Source organism: Chironomus tepperi, unplaced genomic scaffold (genome assembly GCF_022539635.2).
Source record: "Chironomus tepperi strain 1889 unplaced genomic scaffold, CSIRO-AGI_Ctep_v1 contig_7, whole genome shotgun sequence".
In the NCBI taxonomy this organism is placed as follows: Eukaryota; Metazoa; Arthropoda; class Insecta; order Diptera; family Chironomidae; genus Chironomus; species Chironomus tepperi.
This window is the reverse complement of record NW_027226129.1, coordinates 953,971-972,332: the sequence shown is the minus strand read 5'-3', so window position 1 is coordinate 972,332 and position 18,362 is coordinate 953,971. Positions and strand designations below refer to the sequence as shown.

Below are 18,362 nucleotides of genomic sequence, written 5' to 3'. Positions count from 1 at the left end.
GGATATCCGACAATTTGGCGCTGTTAATGTCGCGACTAGCTCTTATCGACTGAGGAAAATTAATGAAAATTTCTACTCAATTTTTTCACTTTTCATTCTCATTTTATGGATGAGAGTCGGCGTGCTGGGCATGCGTGGCGACTTGAAGGATTTAAAATTGAATTTTCCGACTTAAATTTGACAATTTTCCACAATTTTCATCAATTCTAACCTCAAAATTGCCCCGATAACCCCTCAGAACCCCAAAGTACCCCCAAATGCTCTCCAATTTGTGGATATAAGAATGTCCAACAGGTGTCCTTGAGAGACACAGCCAGAGAAAATTTGTGAAAATTCTCTCAAAATAAACAATAAATTTGAGATGAAAAGTCACCGATAAGGATTTTGTCTCCTTTAAGACTTTTTACACACAATTTTTTACTTCCTTTTTGGTTCTGTTTATCTTATTGAGAAAATTTATTTTTTTTATTTTCCTTTTGGATTTTCAGAGAAATTTTTCTCTTTATTCGCATTAGACAGAATTTGAAAAGAAAATTCTTGACTTCCGCACTTTTTTGTGATGATTTGAGACATTGACGCGGGTTGTTCATATGTTAGGTAACGTAAGGAATTGACTTTTTGATCCTTCAACCCCCCAACCCTACCTATGGTTCCCCAAGTCTCCAATAAAGTAAAAATTGCCGAAAATCTAGCTTTAGTCCATCTTTACTGTAGCTTGAGACCTGATTTACTTGTATCTGGCCCAAAGTTGGTTTTCTGTGTGGTGTCTTCTGAGCAATAGCTAGGGTGTATTCCATATTCTGGTGACATAAAGAGAAAGTCAAAATTCTTGACTTTGTCGTCATTTCTTGACAAATTGAAATGACCGTGACTGAGACTACTCGAGTGTCAGTCTCTGTGTTGGTCTCGGCATAAAGAGCCCTTAACCCTCTTATCCTCCACATACTTATTGCCTTAATTCGGTTGAATTTTGCCGTTATTTAAATGAATTTTGTCATTTTTTGATCGAATTTTGCTTTTTTTTTACCAATTTTTGTCAACTATCCAACAACTGAATAAACTTTAAAATTCAGAAAAATTCAGTCCAAAATTTGAACAAAAAGACCGAAATTTGGACAATAAGACAGGTGAAATTCGAACGAAAAGACGGCTAAAATTTGGGCGAAAAGACTGCAAAAAATCGGACGAAAAGATGTCAAAATTTCGGACAAAAAGACGGTTGAAATAAGGCCAAAAAACAACGAAAATTCGGAAGGAAAGATTGCCAAAATTTGGTCGAAAAAACTGAAAAAAATTGGTCAAAAGACGACTAAAATTCGGTCCAGAAGACGGTCAAAATTTGGACAAAAAGACCAAAATTATTTTAATTCGGTCGTTCCAAAGATATTTACATTTACTTCCCGAGCATCATCATCAAAGGACCTAAAAAATTCCAAAATTAATTGCTTATTGCATAATTACACTGTGTAATTTACACACAAAAATTTAAGTCAATTTACCCTAAATATTTGCTCAATTTTCATATATTTTACTTAACCCCCTTAATTACCCCAAAAATTGTTGTCTGTTAATATGTCTGCAATCAAATAATTCCGAATCTAAATGATCTGTCTGTAAAAATGTAAAGCTTGATTATTTTGCGTATTAAATAAATAAATAAAAAATTTCAAGAATTTCAGTCAGTCGAGTTTTTAGTTCCGATTGTTAAAGTTGTGCTTAATGGCTTTAAATTTTTGTGCAATTTTCTTGATCATCATTAACTTTAATTATTGTAGACCAACTAAGTATGCTGATATTATTGACAAAATTATTCAAAATGATACAAGAATCAGCAGTGCTTGTGGTGACATTTTTAGGAATGGATATTTTGATAATTTGACAATTTTTGAATGTAAGAATTTTAAGAGTTTGGGTTAGTTTTTGGGAAATTTCACTGTTTTACCCGGGGCGCTTTTACCCGAGACACCTTTTACCCGAGACATTTTCTATCCGAGACACATTCTATCCGAGACACTTTCTACTTTAGTTTTTGGGATAGAACTGGGAAATTTGACTTTTTACCCGGGGAGCTTTCTATCCGAGACACATTCTACCCGAGACACTTTCTACCCGAGACACTTTCCGCCCGGGATTCCTTTTTCCCAATGCAGTTGACTTTATTTCAATATAGAATTCGACCAAAAAGCTCCAGGTCTGCAAATTTTTAACGAACTTCATTCCAACATGTCCCAACCAACTACCATTTTATGTCAAAAAGTCTGTCAAAAATTCCCATGAACTTTAACCTTCATTTATAAGCAATTATCATTACCCAGACAATAATAATCCAAAAATTAATTATTTTTCAGTACTTTCCGCATGGTCAAGCTTCAACATCAGCCACAAATATGGAAATTCACATGACTTTGGTGACATATTAGCCTGCAAAAGCATCAATATCAACAAACTATCGACACAATATTGTCAAGTTCAATATTTTAGTCCAGACTTGATGTTTTTAGTTCCACCAAAATCACTTTCATACCAAAACATTTGGATTGACCTCGATGAGTCATTTTTGGGTTCAATTTGTCTTCCAAACAGCTGTTCCAGTGTGGATGTTAAAAATATTTTGGAATTGGCTTTTGGTGATCAGAATCTGACATTTAAGGACGTCATTTACTGCCGAAAGGAATTTAATAGACAATCTGATGATGTAATTGAGAGATTGGAGCTTCCGATGCTGAATTGGTTGAATTTGCCGAGAATTTTGTGAGTAAATTTGAAGGATGAGCCGGAACTCATGGATTCCGGAACTCGAAGATTCCGGAACTCGAAGATTCCGGAACTCAAAGAATCCGGAACTCAGAAAATCCGGAACTCAGAGAATCCGGAACTCAAAGGTTCCGGAACTCATGGATTCCGGAACTCAGAGAATCCGGAACTCAGAGAATCCGGAACTCAGAGAATCCGGAACTCAAAGGTTCCGGAACTCAAAGATTCCGGAACTCATGGATTCCGGAACTCAGAGAATCCGGAACTGAGAAAATCCGGACTATTGGGTAATCCGGAACTCAGAGAATCCGGAACTCAGAGAATCCGGAACTCATGGATTCCGGAACTCAGGGAAGCCTTACATAATATTCATCCCTAATTCCATCATCCTTCCAGAATTTTCATCGGAATTACATCAGTTACTCTCATTTTCTCAATAATTGGACCCGAGAAACTCAAATTAACCAGCATAATCAAAGACTTATTCAACTTTAGTTCCAATGCCTCATCAACAGCTTATCTCAATGGATTTAAAGCTATTGCAACTATTTTAATCATCCTGTATCACTGCTTAATATCAAGACTCATATTTCCATTTAAAAATGGTGAAAATCTACAAGAATTGCTGACCGGTGCCTTTTATCAGTCAATACAAGTTATTGTGTCACTTATGGAAATATTCTTCATAATTGGTGGAATTTTGGCAGTTAAAAGTTTAAAAAAGGGATGTGAAAATGGAACCAGCAAGATCAAATGGATTTTAAGCTTTTACATCAAGAGATTCACTCGTTTAGTTCCAGTTACGATGCTAATTGTGGCTTTGACAATCACATCTAATTCTGAGAATTTTGCGCCTTATAGCTTTGGGGTTGAGAAGGAAACATGCAAGAAATATTGGTGGATGGCATTGACATTTAACTTTATGGATGCGAAGCAGATAGTGAGTTGTTGAAGGGCTGATTCCGGCATGGTTGTCGTTCTACCACCTATACCACCCATGATCCCACCGCTACCACTCATGCTCCCTTATTTATTCATCCATGCTCCTTCTTCTTAGTCCAATTGTCCTCCTTCTACCCGATACTTTCTCTTTTTACCCAATCCATGCTCATGTACCCCATGCTGCCCCTTCTACTCCATGCTCCCCCCCCCCCCCTTTCTACACCATGCACCTCTTTCTACCCTCAATTCTCTCCCTTCTATCTTTCTATACTCTTCCTTTTACCCCTATGCACTCCCTACTACCGCCTACTACCCCATGCATCCCCTTATACTTAATACTCCCAATTCTATCCAATGCTCCCTATTTTACCCCATGCTTTGCCTCAACCCCATTTTTTCCTTCTAACTCATGCTTTCATTTCTACCCCATGTCCCCTATTCTACCATATGTTTATCTTCTACCCAATGCTTCCTCCTTTAAACCCATGCATCCCTCTTCTACCTCATGCACTTCCTTCTACTCCATGCTTCCTCTTCTCCCAATGCTCCCCTTTCTACCCCATGTGCCCTTTTTTACCCCATGCATCCTCTATTTCCCAATGCTTCCTCTTCTACCCCATGCTTTTACCCCAATGCTCCCCTATCAACTCTATGCTCCCCCTACTACCACCTACTACCCCAACGTTCCTCCTATTACCCAATGTACCCTCTTTTACCCCATTGCTCCCCCCTTTCACCTCCACCAAACTACCCAAATCAACAATCAATCCTAAATTTTTTAAACAATCTTCTTCTTTTTCAGTATGCAGCATTTATCTGGTTTGTATCAGTCTATCTACAACTGACACTTGCTGCACCGTTTGTGTTTTGGGCGATTAAACATGAAAAATTTGGAAATTATATCAAAGCACTGGTTTTGCTTGCATCGACAGTCATCAGATTTTATCACACATATGATGGATATTATTACATGCTGTTTACTGATAAGGGATTTGAGTGAGTATATATAGTTTGGGGATGAGGATATAGGATGAATTGGGGAGGATTCAAAGGGGTATAAGGGAGTAGACCTCCAATTTTTGGAGAAATCGAAACAGAGAACGAGATCAAGACAGGAACTGAGGTTCAGAAATAGGACTGGAATCAGGACAGAGATTGAAACCGAGACTAGGAATGAGGCTGAGACAGAGATCAAGTCCAAGACCGAGACAGGGATTAAGCGAGAACGAGACAGAGACGGACACAACCGAGACCGAGATCGAGATCGAGACTAGAACCGAAACCAAGATCAAGATCAAGACCAAGATCAAGATCAAGATCAAGATCAAGATTAAGTTCAAGATCAAGATCAAGATCAAGACATCAAGACTAAGATCAAGATCAAGACCAAGACCAAGATCGAAACAAGGACCAAGCGAGAACGAGACAGAGACGGACACAAAGACGACAGAAATTGGAACCAAAACAGAGACCGAGACTGACAATGAGAACCGTACCAAGACTAAGAATCCAAGGAATTCTTCAACAAAACTCGAGATTGAGACTGATAAGTCTTAACCTTAGTCTTATTGACTACGTCTTGGTCTTGATCTCGATCTCGATAATGCTTGTTATATGCTTGACTAGTCCCATCAGTATCAACCCCAACATCCCCATCTTATTCCCATAATTCCTTCAAATTCTAATTAAATTCAACCTATTTTCAGCACATATCATGATGAAATCTTCATCAAATACATTGCAGCATGCTACCGACTGCTTCCATTTTTTGGTGGATTTATTTTGGAGCAGTTCTTGACCAAAGATTCAAAAGTCAAAGATTTTGTGAGAATTTTTCTAATTTTTTTTTAACCTCAAAATTCATATTTTAACCTCAATTTCTTGCAGATCACAGTAATTCCAACCTTCATCCTGTTTTTCATCCATTCGCTGTCATTTTTTACATGCGGAAAAATGCAAATTTCAATTTTGGCATCAACTTTTGACATTTTTACGATTTATTCCTTGTTAATTCTCCTCAATTCCTGTTACCATTCGGATGGGACGATCAAGAAGTTCTTATCGAGCGACTTTTGGACACCAATCTCAAAAATGGGTTTCAGCATTTATCTAATGTCTGCCTACATTCAATTTACAATTTATGAACGACAACTGGAACCGATTGAAATAAGAAATGAATTGGATTTTGTGAGTATTTTTTGGGGAATTTATGAGATTTGAGGCAGTGCTTTGGGTGGATATGATGTAAAACAGGACAAAATGTGGCATGCCTACCCCTAACAGGCAAAGAGCATGCTTTTGTGGCTCAGAATGACTAATTCGGTACCTAAAAGCGGTCTTTTTGTCTGCTAGGGAACTAAAACTTCCTGAAGCCTCGTTTTTGATGGATAATCAAGACTTTGGATCGAGACTTAGACCAAAATCGAAACTGACATCGGAACCAAGACTGTAACCGAGATCCAGATCGAAACCTAGACCGAGATCGGAACCGAGAGTGGAACTAATTCCCAGAAAGAAACCGCAGTCGAGACTTCAAAGGAATTTGTCAAAATTTCGGATTCGAGTCTCGAACTTAGTCCTATGACATACCTAGGCTCGGAAAATGTATAAAAATTGTACAATTTGAACAATTTTGTCATGAGTGTCTGAGCCAGAGTTGCTGCTAACAGTTACCTGTTTTGTAACTTTAGTCTGAATCTTGTCTATTAGAAAAAAATTACAAAAGTCCTCGTGTTATTGATCGAGGGACTTAAGCGCATTTTTGTCCCAGCGATCAGTATTTGATTAATAAGTCAGTTCAGTAGGATTCAGGTCACTTTAAGACCAATAAAACAAGATCCAGTGGATCCAAGTCACTCCCAGATCCACAAAACCAAGATCCAGTAGGATCCAAGTCACTTCCATATAATTTAACTTGATTTTTGTAATTTGAAAACAAGTTTCAAAAATGCGCTAAAAACTGACATTCTAATGCAGTCGAAATCAGAGTTGACAAGACTTCAATAAAGAGACGCCTTCCTCTAGAGTGCGGGATCCATAGAAGGTGCCCTTTTCGAAATTTTAGAGTCTTAACTCACCAAAGTCCTGCCAACTCTGAACTTAAAACATTAAAAAATTGAATTTTAAAATTTGAAATTATTTTGCAGATTCTGATTTTCTTGATGGACATCCTGAAAATATCAATTCCAATATTGTTGACATTTTTGTTTGTTGAAGAGCCATTCTCGAGATTGGGAGAACTTATGGCTGGAAAGTTGCAGCCAAGTGTCACATGAGTTAAGTTATTTTGTTATAAATATTGACATAAACAGCATAGAATTCACTTCTACAACATCATTTGATGATTTTTGTGTTTTATTAAATATTAGGGTAATCGTTGAATCTTTTAAGGGAACGGATGGGTCTTCAGCCCATATGGTTGGGTCTTTAAAGCATTTAATAGATATAAGAGCTTAAAAATTGTTAATAAAATTGAATAAATGGAAATTTCAAATGCGAATATCTTCAATAATTACAACTCTTAATGGAAAATAGCACGAAAAAGTCTAAAAGTTATATAGGAATAGATAGAGTCCTCAGGTTTAAGTGAATTTGACCATTCCAGAGTCATGCTGTCCACAATACCAGAATTAGTTCAATTTTTGATATCTTTTTGAAGATCAAATCTAGTGGAATCTAGATTCTGACTTTCGAATTCGACTTTGGTGTTCAGTAGAGTCTAACTCAAACCGTCTAGCGTCGTCAGCAGAACTGACAGGTCTCCTGATTCAGACTCCACTAAACTTCAAAATGACTTTAAATTTCAAATCGACTTAAAAGCCAGACCACAGAATCAGACTCCAAATTGAGCCAATTTTCATGTTAATTGTCATAAAAACTGTCACTTGAATGGATTGTCACCTGATTGCCAAGTGGAAGCCACCTGTGTCGACCGGGTACATTTTTTTCACCTTCCACAAACATCAAATAAGGATGTGAAATTAAAATTTATGGAATGATTTCACGATGATCTAGCAAAAATCTGACGAGATATCAGGCTTTAAATGGATTTCAAATTTAGACTCCAGGAGTCCATCCAGTTCTGCGGACGACGTCTATTTCTCAATTCTATCACACCATATGCTCTTCAGAAAGTCAAAATCATCCCAAAAATCATCAAAAAATCGTCTAAAAAACTATTAAAATATTCCAAAATAAAGCCAAATAATCAGTCAAGAAAAAGTCAACATCACCAGCATTAAAAGTACGCGTAGATCACGCGACCTTAAACAAAAAAAAATTCATCGTAAAATTTATTTTCGCACAAATGAGTAAAGCTGAGTGTCGAGAGCATATCCAAAAAAGTCCTCTCCGAGAGAATTTTTCACGAAAATTTTCCTCTCTGTGACTCATAAAATGCTCTGTGCTGCATATTTGGTGCGACACGGCACATCCCAGTGACGTGGAAATGTTTTGAAAAATGATAAATAATTTCTGGCTGTTTTTTTTTGTGCTGCAAAAAGTCGTAAAAAAATACACAAAAAAAAAAAATTCGCAGCTGGAATTTTTTGTGCCTGCTGTTGGAACTAAAAATAGAATTGATGATGAAATTTGAAAATATTGAAGATTATCTTTGTGTTGTGGCTTGACTGTAAACACATGTCTGGTGTAATTATTGGCTACTTTTTTTTGAGTGTTTTTGCTCTGTTTCAGGTTGAGTTTTGTGACGCAAAATGTCAGAAATTGAAAATGTGAAAAAAAATTGATTAAAATTTGACTAATTATTGAGTTTGTTTGATCAGTTTAAGACAATGAACCTTTGGGAATATGTTTATTGAGAATTTGGAGATTATTTAAGATTTTCAAGATTTTGGTTGCATAGCCGGATATTAAGTTTCAGGCAGAACTAGCAGATCTCCACTGAAAGTGGCCTCCAGTGCTGGATAATTCCTGGGACTTAGTACATTTTAAACTGCAGGGATTGAAATTCTTATTTAAGATGTAGAATTAGATGTCGGATTTCATATGGATTCATTTGATGGCAAATGAGTACGGCTTAAGGAAGGCCTAACAACTCATGAAGAGAAGCTGTTGATGTAAATAATGTTGCTTTTGGTATTGATAATTGGCAGATGATAACCAGTGTTAGAGCCAGCTTTAGGAAACATTTATGAGAGATCATGGATCGATATGCACGATGCGTGAAGTAAGGAAGTAAACGGTAGACTCAAGTCGACTTGATTGAAGTTAAAGTCGAGTCTCCATCAAAGTCGGTTTAAGACTCTATAGACAAATTAGTGTCTTACCTGCTGAATATTTTGTGAATTATCCTTAATTTGCTCTTATTTTCGTTGATTTGATCAAATTGATTAATTTAATCACTTTTAATTATTTTTCACTAATTGTAATTTTTTAAACTATTTTTCTTTTTATTTACTTTTTCAATTTTCATACAAAAATTGTCGATTTTATTTAAAATAAATTGTGTAATATTTAAATAAGTCACTTGTTTCTCACTTAATATTTATTTTTTTTACTTAGCTACAAAGCTATTTAATTCAAATTTAATTAAAATCTATTCAAAATTCACTCAATTATTATTTTAAAAAACTGTGGAAAAATTTATGAAATTATTTGATTATTTTCTTAAATTTAAAAATAAATATTCAATAATTCTAAAAAAATTCAAAAATTAAAAAAAAGTTCAAAAAAGTTCAAAAAATCAAAAAAAAATTAAAAAACTTAAAAAATTTAAAAAAATAAAAAATTATTTTCAAAATTTCTAAAAATTTCTAAAAACTTCTTAAAATTTTTAAAAATTTCAAATTTAATTTTTTTAATTTTTTAAACTTTTTTAAGCTTTTTTGAATTTCTTTTTTAATTTTTGAATTTTTTTTTAGAATTATTGAATTATTTTTTTTAAATTTTTGAAAATAATTGTTAAAAAGTTTTTAAATTTGTATTAATATATTTAAAATTAGAAATTTAAAAAAAATAAATTTTTTCAAAAAATATTAAATCTTTTTCAAAAAACTTCACAAGTTTTATCGTCTAATCTAAATTTCACTTCAATAAATGATCATAAAAAAAAAAAATTTTCCTCAAATTTCACTAAACAGACACAAAAAATGTATATAAAAAAACAACAACAACAATAACAGCAACAATGTGTTGAGTAAAAAAAAAGAATCGCCAGATCACAAATGAAAAAAAATTTTTTTCTTTCTTTTCGCATCACAAAAAAGAAAGAAAGAAAAAAAAAAGTCAGAAAAAGTCAGCCCGAGCGAATGTTGAGCACTTTTTTCTGGGGCAAAAAGAAAAAAATTTTCACAAAAAAGAAAATTTTCATTCCAAAATTTTCCACATTTTCCACAAATTTTCCACAAAATCTTGAACTTTTTTACATTTTTTTTGATATTTTCGTCAACTTTTTGACAATTTTAAGGCTTAAATTTAATTAAATTAAGGCACATTTTAAATCCACACTTTTTTAACACTTTTTACTTCCACCGAGGCTTGATCGACTGAAAAATGGGATGCGAGAAAATTTTTCACAATTTTCCGACTTTTCCTCTCTCTGCGATCGTCTCTGAGAAAATTGAAGAGAAAGTCGGCATTTTTAAGATGAAAAAACACGCGATCGGCTCGGATGAAAAAACATGAAAAAAATTGAGTTTTATTTTCAGGAAGAAAATTTGTTGTTTCTGTTGATGAATCATGATGATGAGTTGAACATTTTGTAGTAATTAAGTCGATGATGAGAGGAAAATCTGATTAAAATTTTTGAGAAATCTGTAAGAAAATTTTGTTAAATTTTTTTGTGTATTTTATGTAAATTAATCTAAATTAGTGTGTATGTGGAAGTTCTGTAGAGGAAGTGAAATAGCAGCAGCAGTGGCGTAGCGGTTGAAGCATCTGCCTCCCGATCCTAATGACCCGGGTTTGATTCCTGGGAAGTCTAGTCAGATTCGGATGCATTTACTGTTTACATTTCTAGATTTGATAATGACGCTTGGGCTCCTAATATCCCGAACTTTCAGGAGTTATCAAAAAATAGCACTGTTTACAGCCCAAGCAAAGGAAGTAAGTAAATAAGTCCTAGAGTTGGCAGGAGACCATTTTGAAGATGACGTTTCACTCCTTAAAGGAAAATCGAAGTAAAAACTTCTAAAATTTTACTCCAAATGGACTTTTAAGTACGACTTTAGTGAAGTTCAGAGTAAAATGGAGTCGGAGTTCGTTCAAGTTGGACTTTAGAGTCTGATTGGGATCTGATTCACAAAATCCTGTAAGCTTTGTTAAAGTCACAATTCAGTTTATGTGATTCGTGGCACAAAAATGATGGCTAGGTAAATAGGCTTGTTATATGCTGGGTCATGCAACTGTGCAGATCTGGAAAAAAGCGTCATTTTTGACGAAAAAAACAAAAGCTTCATTAAATAATGTACTATTTTTTAGATTGCAAAATAGCTTGTGGACGTTCACAAAGAATTCTTGAAGAGAAACTTTAGAGTGTGATTAGCTCTAGGTAAGCTTTAGGTCCTATCTGAAGGATGGACCATGGATCACAATTGATCAGAATTAGCATTCAGTTCATTTGGCATCTGAATCTGACTCTATTGCTGATCAATTACCAATTACTAAGCTCCATCTGCCAATTACCAATATCAAATACTTTTCAGTCTCCATCAACAGCCTCCTTCAAAACATTCGTTGGCCGCTCTCGTGATCTTTTGCGATTTACAAAACATAGTAATGCTGTCCAATCCAAATGTCATGATGCAAGTCCAGAGACTGTTCACATATTAAGTAACATGAAAAATCGAGGCTTTTTAACCTTCCATCCGGAACAATGGCATAAAAAGCATAGACAGCATTGCAATACGTTTCAAATTCTAGGTCTAGTCTGCCAGGCACTGCGACATTTTTAGATCAATTTCTTCAGCAATAGGAATTGCTATACCTTGATTAATTTGTATGAAATTACGGGATCAAATTTTGGATTGAGTACATTTAATTCCTGAATTAAAAATGATATTCAGCTTGTTAAGGTTCTTCGACATAAAATTTAAAGCATCGTCACACATTTGTTGATTTGTCCATTTTGACTAGCTGTAAATGTAGAACTATATTATGTCTATTAAAAATCTAATTGATTTTCACTTATTAAGTCCCACTTTTAGAATTAGACATGCCCGACTCAAATCAATGTTGCTTAGTTTCAGATTATAACATCGTCGAAGCGAATCTTCAATTAGAATTTAAATTTTTTTTAAATTATTTTCAAAAAAAAGCTTTAATTTGCGGAAGTAAAAAATTTCACAAATTTTTTGTATTTTCAACGTTTTTTTTCCAATAGATCGTGGCGTGTTGACAAGACTGTATCTTTTATATAAATGGGAATTATACTAAATTTATATTTTATTTCATACATTTCGGCTGTGTCTGCTGCTTACGTAAGTAAAATCCGAACAGCATGAGTCGGTCAATTGAAATGGGCTAGGGTGAGACTACCTATGGTGCCGGGATTTGAATTTTAACTGGATCCAGCACTAAGAAAGAGTCTTGATGCTGATGCCGATGCTGAGACCGAGATCGAGATCGAGATTAGGATCAAGATCAAGATAAAGATCTAGATCAAGATCAAGATCAAGATCAAGATCAAGATCAGATCAAAATCGAGATCGAGACCGAGTTCGAGACTTCCCGGCTACTCGGTCTCAAGAATTTGCCCAGAATTAATTTGCCTTCGTTTCTATGAAAGTTTGCCAAAATTTTTTGTACCGGTCTTCAGAACTGCAGCAGGCCTGTGCACCTCGATGCTCATCCAGAACATCAGAAAATACATGCCTTAAATTTTTCGACGAACCTCACTTTTATGCCATAATCAACTACATAACATTTTTTTAATATTTCCAGTACTGTCACTATCACTACAAATCAGAATGCACGTCGAGTAACAAAACAATCAGAGTCTTAAAATGCCGAACAGTTCCAATAGCTCGATACAATTCAATGTTAATCTTTGAAGCTGAATTGCTGAAAAAGGTCAATCCAATATTTGTAAGACAACTATTTTTCTATTTTGTTGTAGTCATTGGTGGAGGTGCTTGTATGGTACTGGTATGGTACTAGGCTACCCTCAGGTAGGAGGGTAGCTCAAACGAGGGTAGGGTGGGGTTGATCAATTCTTTAATGGCTATTGATCTATCAAAAAGCACAAGATTATATGAGTCAAAGTGTGGCTGTCTCAAAAACGACCGTAATTTTTTTCAAAATTCAAAATTTTTTTGACCGTTACTTTAACTTTTCTTTGTAACGTAAATTTTTAATTTAAAATAAGTTGAATTTAAAATGTTCAAATTTTTCGACAATCTAATGTCGAAAAACTCAAATTTGAGACAGCCACACTCTGATATGAGTTTTTTAACCCCTACCCCAACCTCACGTGATACCAGTACGTACCTGTAGTGTAACACAGCATGACATACCTGTACCATACCAATACACACCGTCTAAGGGTTCGGAACTGATTAATCATCAATTTAAGACCATTTGCACCAATTTAAGGTTGAGTTGGCCGAACTCTAATGTGAAGGCACCTCGACTAGAGTCCGGACTGCAATCTGGACCAGATTCTGAACTCCCAAAGTCCTCCAAACTCTGATCCAGAGTGCAGACTCCAGTACAGTCGCCTATCCATCTTTAGACAGTCCTGCCAACTCTACTTTGGATCCCTAACTGTCTTGGGGATCCCTAAAAAGCAAAGAACATACTTTCATGGTCTCTACGGTACCTCAAAGCAGTCTCTGCCCTAAAACCGCTTTTTAGGTACCATAGACCATGAATGCATGCTCTTTGCCTGTCAGGGGATCCAAGACAGTCAACTGTATCACTTAAAGTATCTAAAACCTCTTAATATTTCAGCTGGATCTCCAATTGTCCTACAAATCATCAAATTCACGAAATTTCAATCAAGTCTTCAACTTCAAGTCCATCAAAGTATGTGAAATTGTGACAAATCCATTAGTTCATGTCTTTGGTAAATTCTTTGACGACTGTAGTCGACGATATCCAAATTTATGTCGTAAATGTCCAGTACTGCCGGGTATTATTGCATTAAACTATACTGAAGGTGTTGAACCGGGTGGATGTCCAGTTACGAATATTAATAGGCCGATATTGCAAGGCGGTTCCTGGTATCCGGATGGTGATTATAAGACATCAATTAGGATCTTTTCGGGTGATGATCCTGATGGACTGCAGATTACTTATTATTTTAAAATGAAAACTGGAGATAATAAGTCATTTTAAGGTGCTGTAGATTAATTAAGTGAAGTTGAAGCTTTAATTTGAGGATTTATTAAAATTTTTACAAATTATTGAATTTAGTAAAATTTGTTTTTTATTGTTTTAATGTCGTTTGGTGTCGCTCAAAGTCTCCTAGTGTCATCAAGTGTCATCTAGTGTCGCTTAGTGTCCTTAATTGTCGTTAAATGTCGCTTTGTGTCTTATGTATCTTGTGTGTCACTTGTGTCACTTGTGTCACTTGTGTCTCTTGTGTCTCATGTGTCTCATGTGTCTCATGTGTCTTTTGTGTCATCTGTGTCTCTTGTGTCTCTTGTGTGTCTCTTGTGTGCTTCTTGTGTGTCTTGTGTATCTCTAGTGTATCTCTTGTGTATCTTGTGTCTCTAATGTGTCTCTTGTGTGCCTCTTGTGTCTTACGTGTGTCTCTTGTGTCTCTAGAGTGTCTCACGTGTGTCTCTTGTGTGTCTCTTTTGTCTCACGTGTGTCTTTTGTGTGTCTTGTGTCTCTTGTGTCTCTTGTGTCTCTTGTGTCTCTTGTGTCTCTTGTGTGTCTCTTGTGCATCTTGTGTGTCTCTTGTTTCTCATCTATGTCCTGCGTCTCCTGTGTGACTTGTGTCTCTTGTGTGACATGTGCTTGTGACAGAATCTGTAAAAAAAAGGCAATAAAATTCCATAAAAAATTCTTTCATTTTTAAGTTTTATTTTTTCAGCTTTTTTAATTTAACATAAGAGCTCCTCGTGTCCATCAAGTCCATCATTATCAGCTATGACTTACTAGTCAAGTCATGTCCAATAATGACAAACTTTTAAACTTCAAGGATTTGTTTTAAATGAGTATTATTTCATTAATAAATGTTGTATATAGTTTCACTATTTTCTTTTTAACTTTTCTTATTTAGTTTCGATGAGTTTAAATTTTCTGCGTTTTCTAAACTTTTTTTTTCATTTTTATTAAATATTTTTTTTTGTTCTTATTAAAAATTCTAAAATATTTTTTTTTATTTATTTAAATTGTTTTTTTTAACTGTAAAGTTTTCATTTTTTTTTCAGCACTTTGAGTTTTGTTTTTTTATTATTATTTTGAAAAAATGTTTTTTTTTTTAGTTTTCGTGAAGGTTTTTTGAAAAAAATTAAATTCGAAATTTTTAAATTTGAATTTTTAGTTTAAATTTAATTTTTAAAAATTTTAATTCTCAAATTTTAAAAATTTAAAATTTTAGAATTTTAAAAAATTCAAAAAATTCAAATTTTTAAGATTTTAAATTAAAAATTTGAATTTTGAATTTTTAATTTGAAATTATAATTTTAAAGTTTTGAATTTAAACTTTTGCAATCTTTTGCAAAAAATCACAATTTTTTAAAAATTAATTTAAAAAAATGAAAATTAAAAATTCTAACATCAAAATTTTAAACTTATTTTTCCAATTAAACCTTCACAAAATCTCAAAAAAATTAAAAAATGCTGAAAATTTTTTAATAATTCATTTTTTTAATTTTCTATAAATTTCCTACGATTAGTTGGCACTTTAATGTTTTTTTATTATTTCTTTTTTTAATTTGTTAATTTTTCATTTCAAATTCATATAAATGTCAAAAATACATAACTTAATGAAAGGGAAAAAAGGACTTTTTGTGCAATTTTTTTGGATTTTTTTTTTATTTCACTTTTTTAATTCTTTTTTTTTCTACAAGTTTTACTTTTTATTTTTTAATTTCTATTTTTGTGCTAACATTTAAATTGTCAATAAATTAGGAAGAACTTTTTTCACTTTTTTTTTTCAACTATGCAAAACGATTTCTACAAAAAAATATTAAATTTCAACTAAATTAACAAACAAAAAAATTTAAAGAAATTTTAGAAAAATTTAAAAAAAATATAAAAATTCAAAAAATTTGAAAAATTTTAAAAATTAAAAAATTTCCAAAAAATTTAAAAAATTTGAAAAATTTAAAAAATTTGAAAAATTTTAAAAAATTTTAAAATTTCAAAAACTTCCAAAAAATCTTAACTTTTTCTAAAATTTCTTTTTAATTTCACAAAAATAACCTTAAATCTAATCACGAGTTCTACACTGAGAGGAATTTTTCACAACTCAGCAAAATAAAAAAATTATTTAAAAATTTATTAAAAAAAAAAAGAAAACAAAAATAAAGAAAATTAAAAATAAAATTTTTAAAGCACTATGACGAGCTATCTAAATTATTATGGAAGTCATTTCTAGTTTTTCACTTAATTTTAATTAATTATTATTTAACGATTTTTATTTTTTTTTAATTCTCAAAAAAGTTCGATGTTCATTTTCATAGTTTGGCTCACTTCATTAGGAATAACCTCAAAATTTAAATAACACTAAAAATTGAATTTTAAATTTTAATCTTTTCACAAAATTACAAAAAAAAGTGAAAATCTTATTGAAAATTTAAATTTTAAAATTTTAAAAGATTTAAGTTTTGAAATTAAAAAAAAATTTCATAATTTCAAATTTAAAATTTTTAAAATTTCAAATTTAAATTCTTTTAAAATTTAAATTTTTTTAATTTTCAAAAAAAATTAAAATTTGTTTTAAAAATTTCAAATTTCCGATTTTAAATTCAATTTATTTATAAATTTATTATTTTTAAATCATTTTTCTAAATTGTACAAAAAATTCAATTCAATTCATTTAAAATTTTAACAATTTTTTTTTAAATTTTAAATTAAGTTAACTTCAAAAATTTTAAAAAATAAAAATTAAAAATCTTAAAAAATAAAAATTAAAAATGTCAATTTTAAAAATCATTTAAATTTTGATGTTATTCACATTTTTCATCTTCATGTTCATTAATTAAATTAACCATTTAATTCTACATAATTCAATTCAATCGTTGTTGTTGTTGTTGCGGTTGTCGTTAATAATTTTTTATTAATTTATTGTTTTTAATAATCGTAATAATTTAATTATGTATATATCTGTATGTATGTATATATATTTTATAAAAATATATGCAAATATTGTATATCAACAGGTGAACTTTTCCTCACTTTTTTTTTAAATTTAATTTTTAATTTTCTTATTCGCAAATTTTTTTATTATTTTTTTTTCTTATTTTCTACATTTTTAAGGAACAAATTAGAAAGTAAAAAGAAGTGGGAAGTTAAAAGGATAGAATTAGAAAGAGAGAGAGAGATAGAGATAGATTGAGTTCTACTAAATTTATATCATTTTTTTACTATATCACTCTAGTGTTTTTTTAAATTTAAATTTAAATTTAATTAAATTAAATGATTAAAAATTGAAATTTAAGAGAATTTTGAGAAGCAATCGAAGAAAAATCGCAGAATTTTTAGCACCAATTTTTGTGTTTTTTATTTTTTTGGACAATTTAAATAATTGTTAAAAATTTTGAATTTTAAATGTCCGTTAACTTTTAAAAATTAGAAAATTTTGTATTTTTAAAAAATTAAAAAAATTCAATTTAAAAAATCAATAAATATCAGAGACTAAAATTATTTTAAAAAATCATGAGCAAAAAAAATCATTTATTTTCATGAGTAAAAAAATCACTGATTTTTTTGCTCATACGTAAATATTTACGTAGAAAAAAATCACGTAACGAAAAATATTTACGTAGCAAAAAATCATGACGTCACAATTTTTCGTAAAAATAATTTTTTCTTCGAGAATATTTTACTTATGATCATTCGTGTCAATGATAGTGAATTTAACTAATCAAATTTTACTTGACATGTGATTTTAACATAATTAATGTAACTGTTTACTCTTAAATTCAATTACTTTAATTAAATTATATTAGAAAATTCGTCTTAATTAATTTAATTCATCAAATTTTGTTGCATGTATTTAGTAACTTTTCAATGGATTTGACTTGACTAATCTGACAAAAAAGTACTAAATATAACTATACTGTAGTTAATTAATTAAGACGAATTTTCTAATATAATTTAATTAAAGTAATTGAATTTAAGAGTAAACAGTTACATTAATTATGTTAAAATCACATGTCAAGTAAAATTTGATTAGTTAAATTCACTATCATTGACACGAATGATCATAAGTAAAATATTCCCGAAGAAAAAATTATTTTTACGAAAAATTGTGACGTCATGATTTTTTGCTACGTAAATATTTTTCGTTACGTGATTTTTTTCTACGTAAATATTTACGTATGAGCAAAAAAATCAGTGATTTTTTTACTCATGAAAATAAATGATTTTTTTGCTCATGATTTTTTAAAATAATTTTAGTCTCTGATAAATATTCAAAATTCAAATTTTCATATTTTCAATTTTTAAGATTTTAAAATTTGATAATTTTCAATTTCCTATTTTTAAAATGTAATATTTTTGAATTTTTAAATCTATAAATTCAAAAAAAAAAT

The 18,362-nt window shown here is 31.6% G+C and overlaps 3 protein-coding genes across 3 annotated transcripts in view; 2 read left to right on the top strand and 1 right to left on the bottom strand.

Annotated features, from left to right (window-relative positions):
- Ca-alpha1D (Ca[2+]-channel protein alpha[[1]] subunit D) overlaps positions 1-10,187 on the bottom strand; it is a 104,505-nt gene extending 94,318 nt beyond the window's left edge. The window contains exons 1-2 of the mRNA XM_070652474.1: positions 10,080-10,187; positions 8,982-9,224 (exon numbers count right to left, since the gene is read on the bottom strand). The gene's annotated coding sequence lies outside the window, so the exon portion shown is untranslated. The remainder of the gene's footprint in view (positions 1-8,981; positions 9,225-10,079) is intronic.
- LOC139101016 (uncharacterized) lies at positions 1,758-3,548 on the top strand. Its single transcript, XM_070653902.1, has 4 exons — positions 1,758-1,891; positions 2,349-2,751; positions 3,151-3,467; positions 3,520-3,548. Exons 2-4 carry the CDS (start codon positions 2,492-2,494, stop codon positions 3,546-3,548), a joined length of 606 nt encoding a protein of 201 aa, XP_070510003.1. The 5' UTR covers positions 1,758-1,891; positions 2,349-2,491.
- Positions 3,512-7,207, top strand: LOC139092785 (uncharacterized). Its single transcript, XM_070643354.1, has 5 exons — positions 3,512-3,694; positions 4,499-4,692; positions 5,403-5,520; positions 5,584-5,883; positions 6,843-7,207. The coding sequence occupies exons 1-5, from the start codon at positions 3,560-3,562 to the stop codon at positions 6,969-6,971; spliced, it is 876 nt and encodes a 291-aa protein (XP_070499455.1). The 5' UTR covers positions 3,512-3,559; the 3' UTR covers positions 6,972-7,207.
- Positions 10,188-18,362: the final 8,175 nt, after the last annotated feature.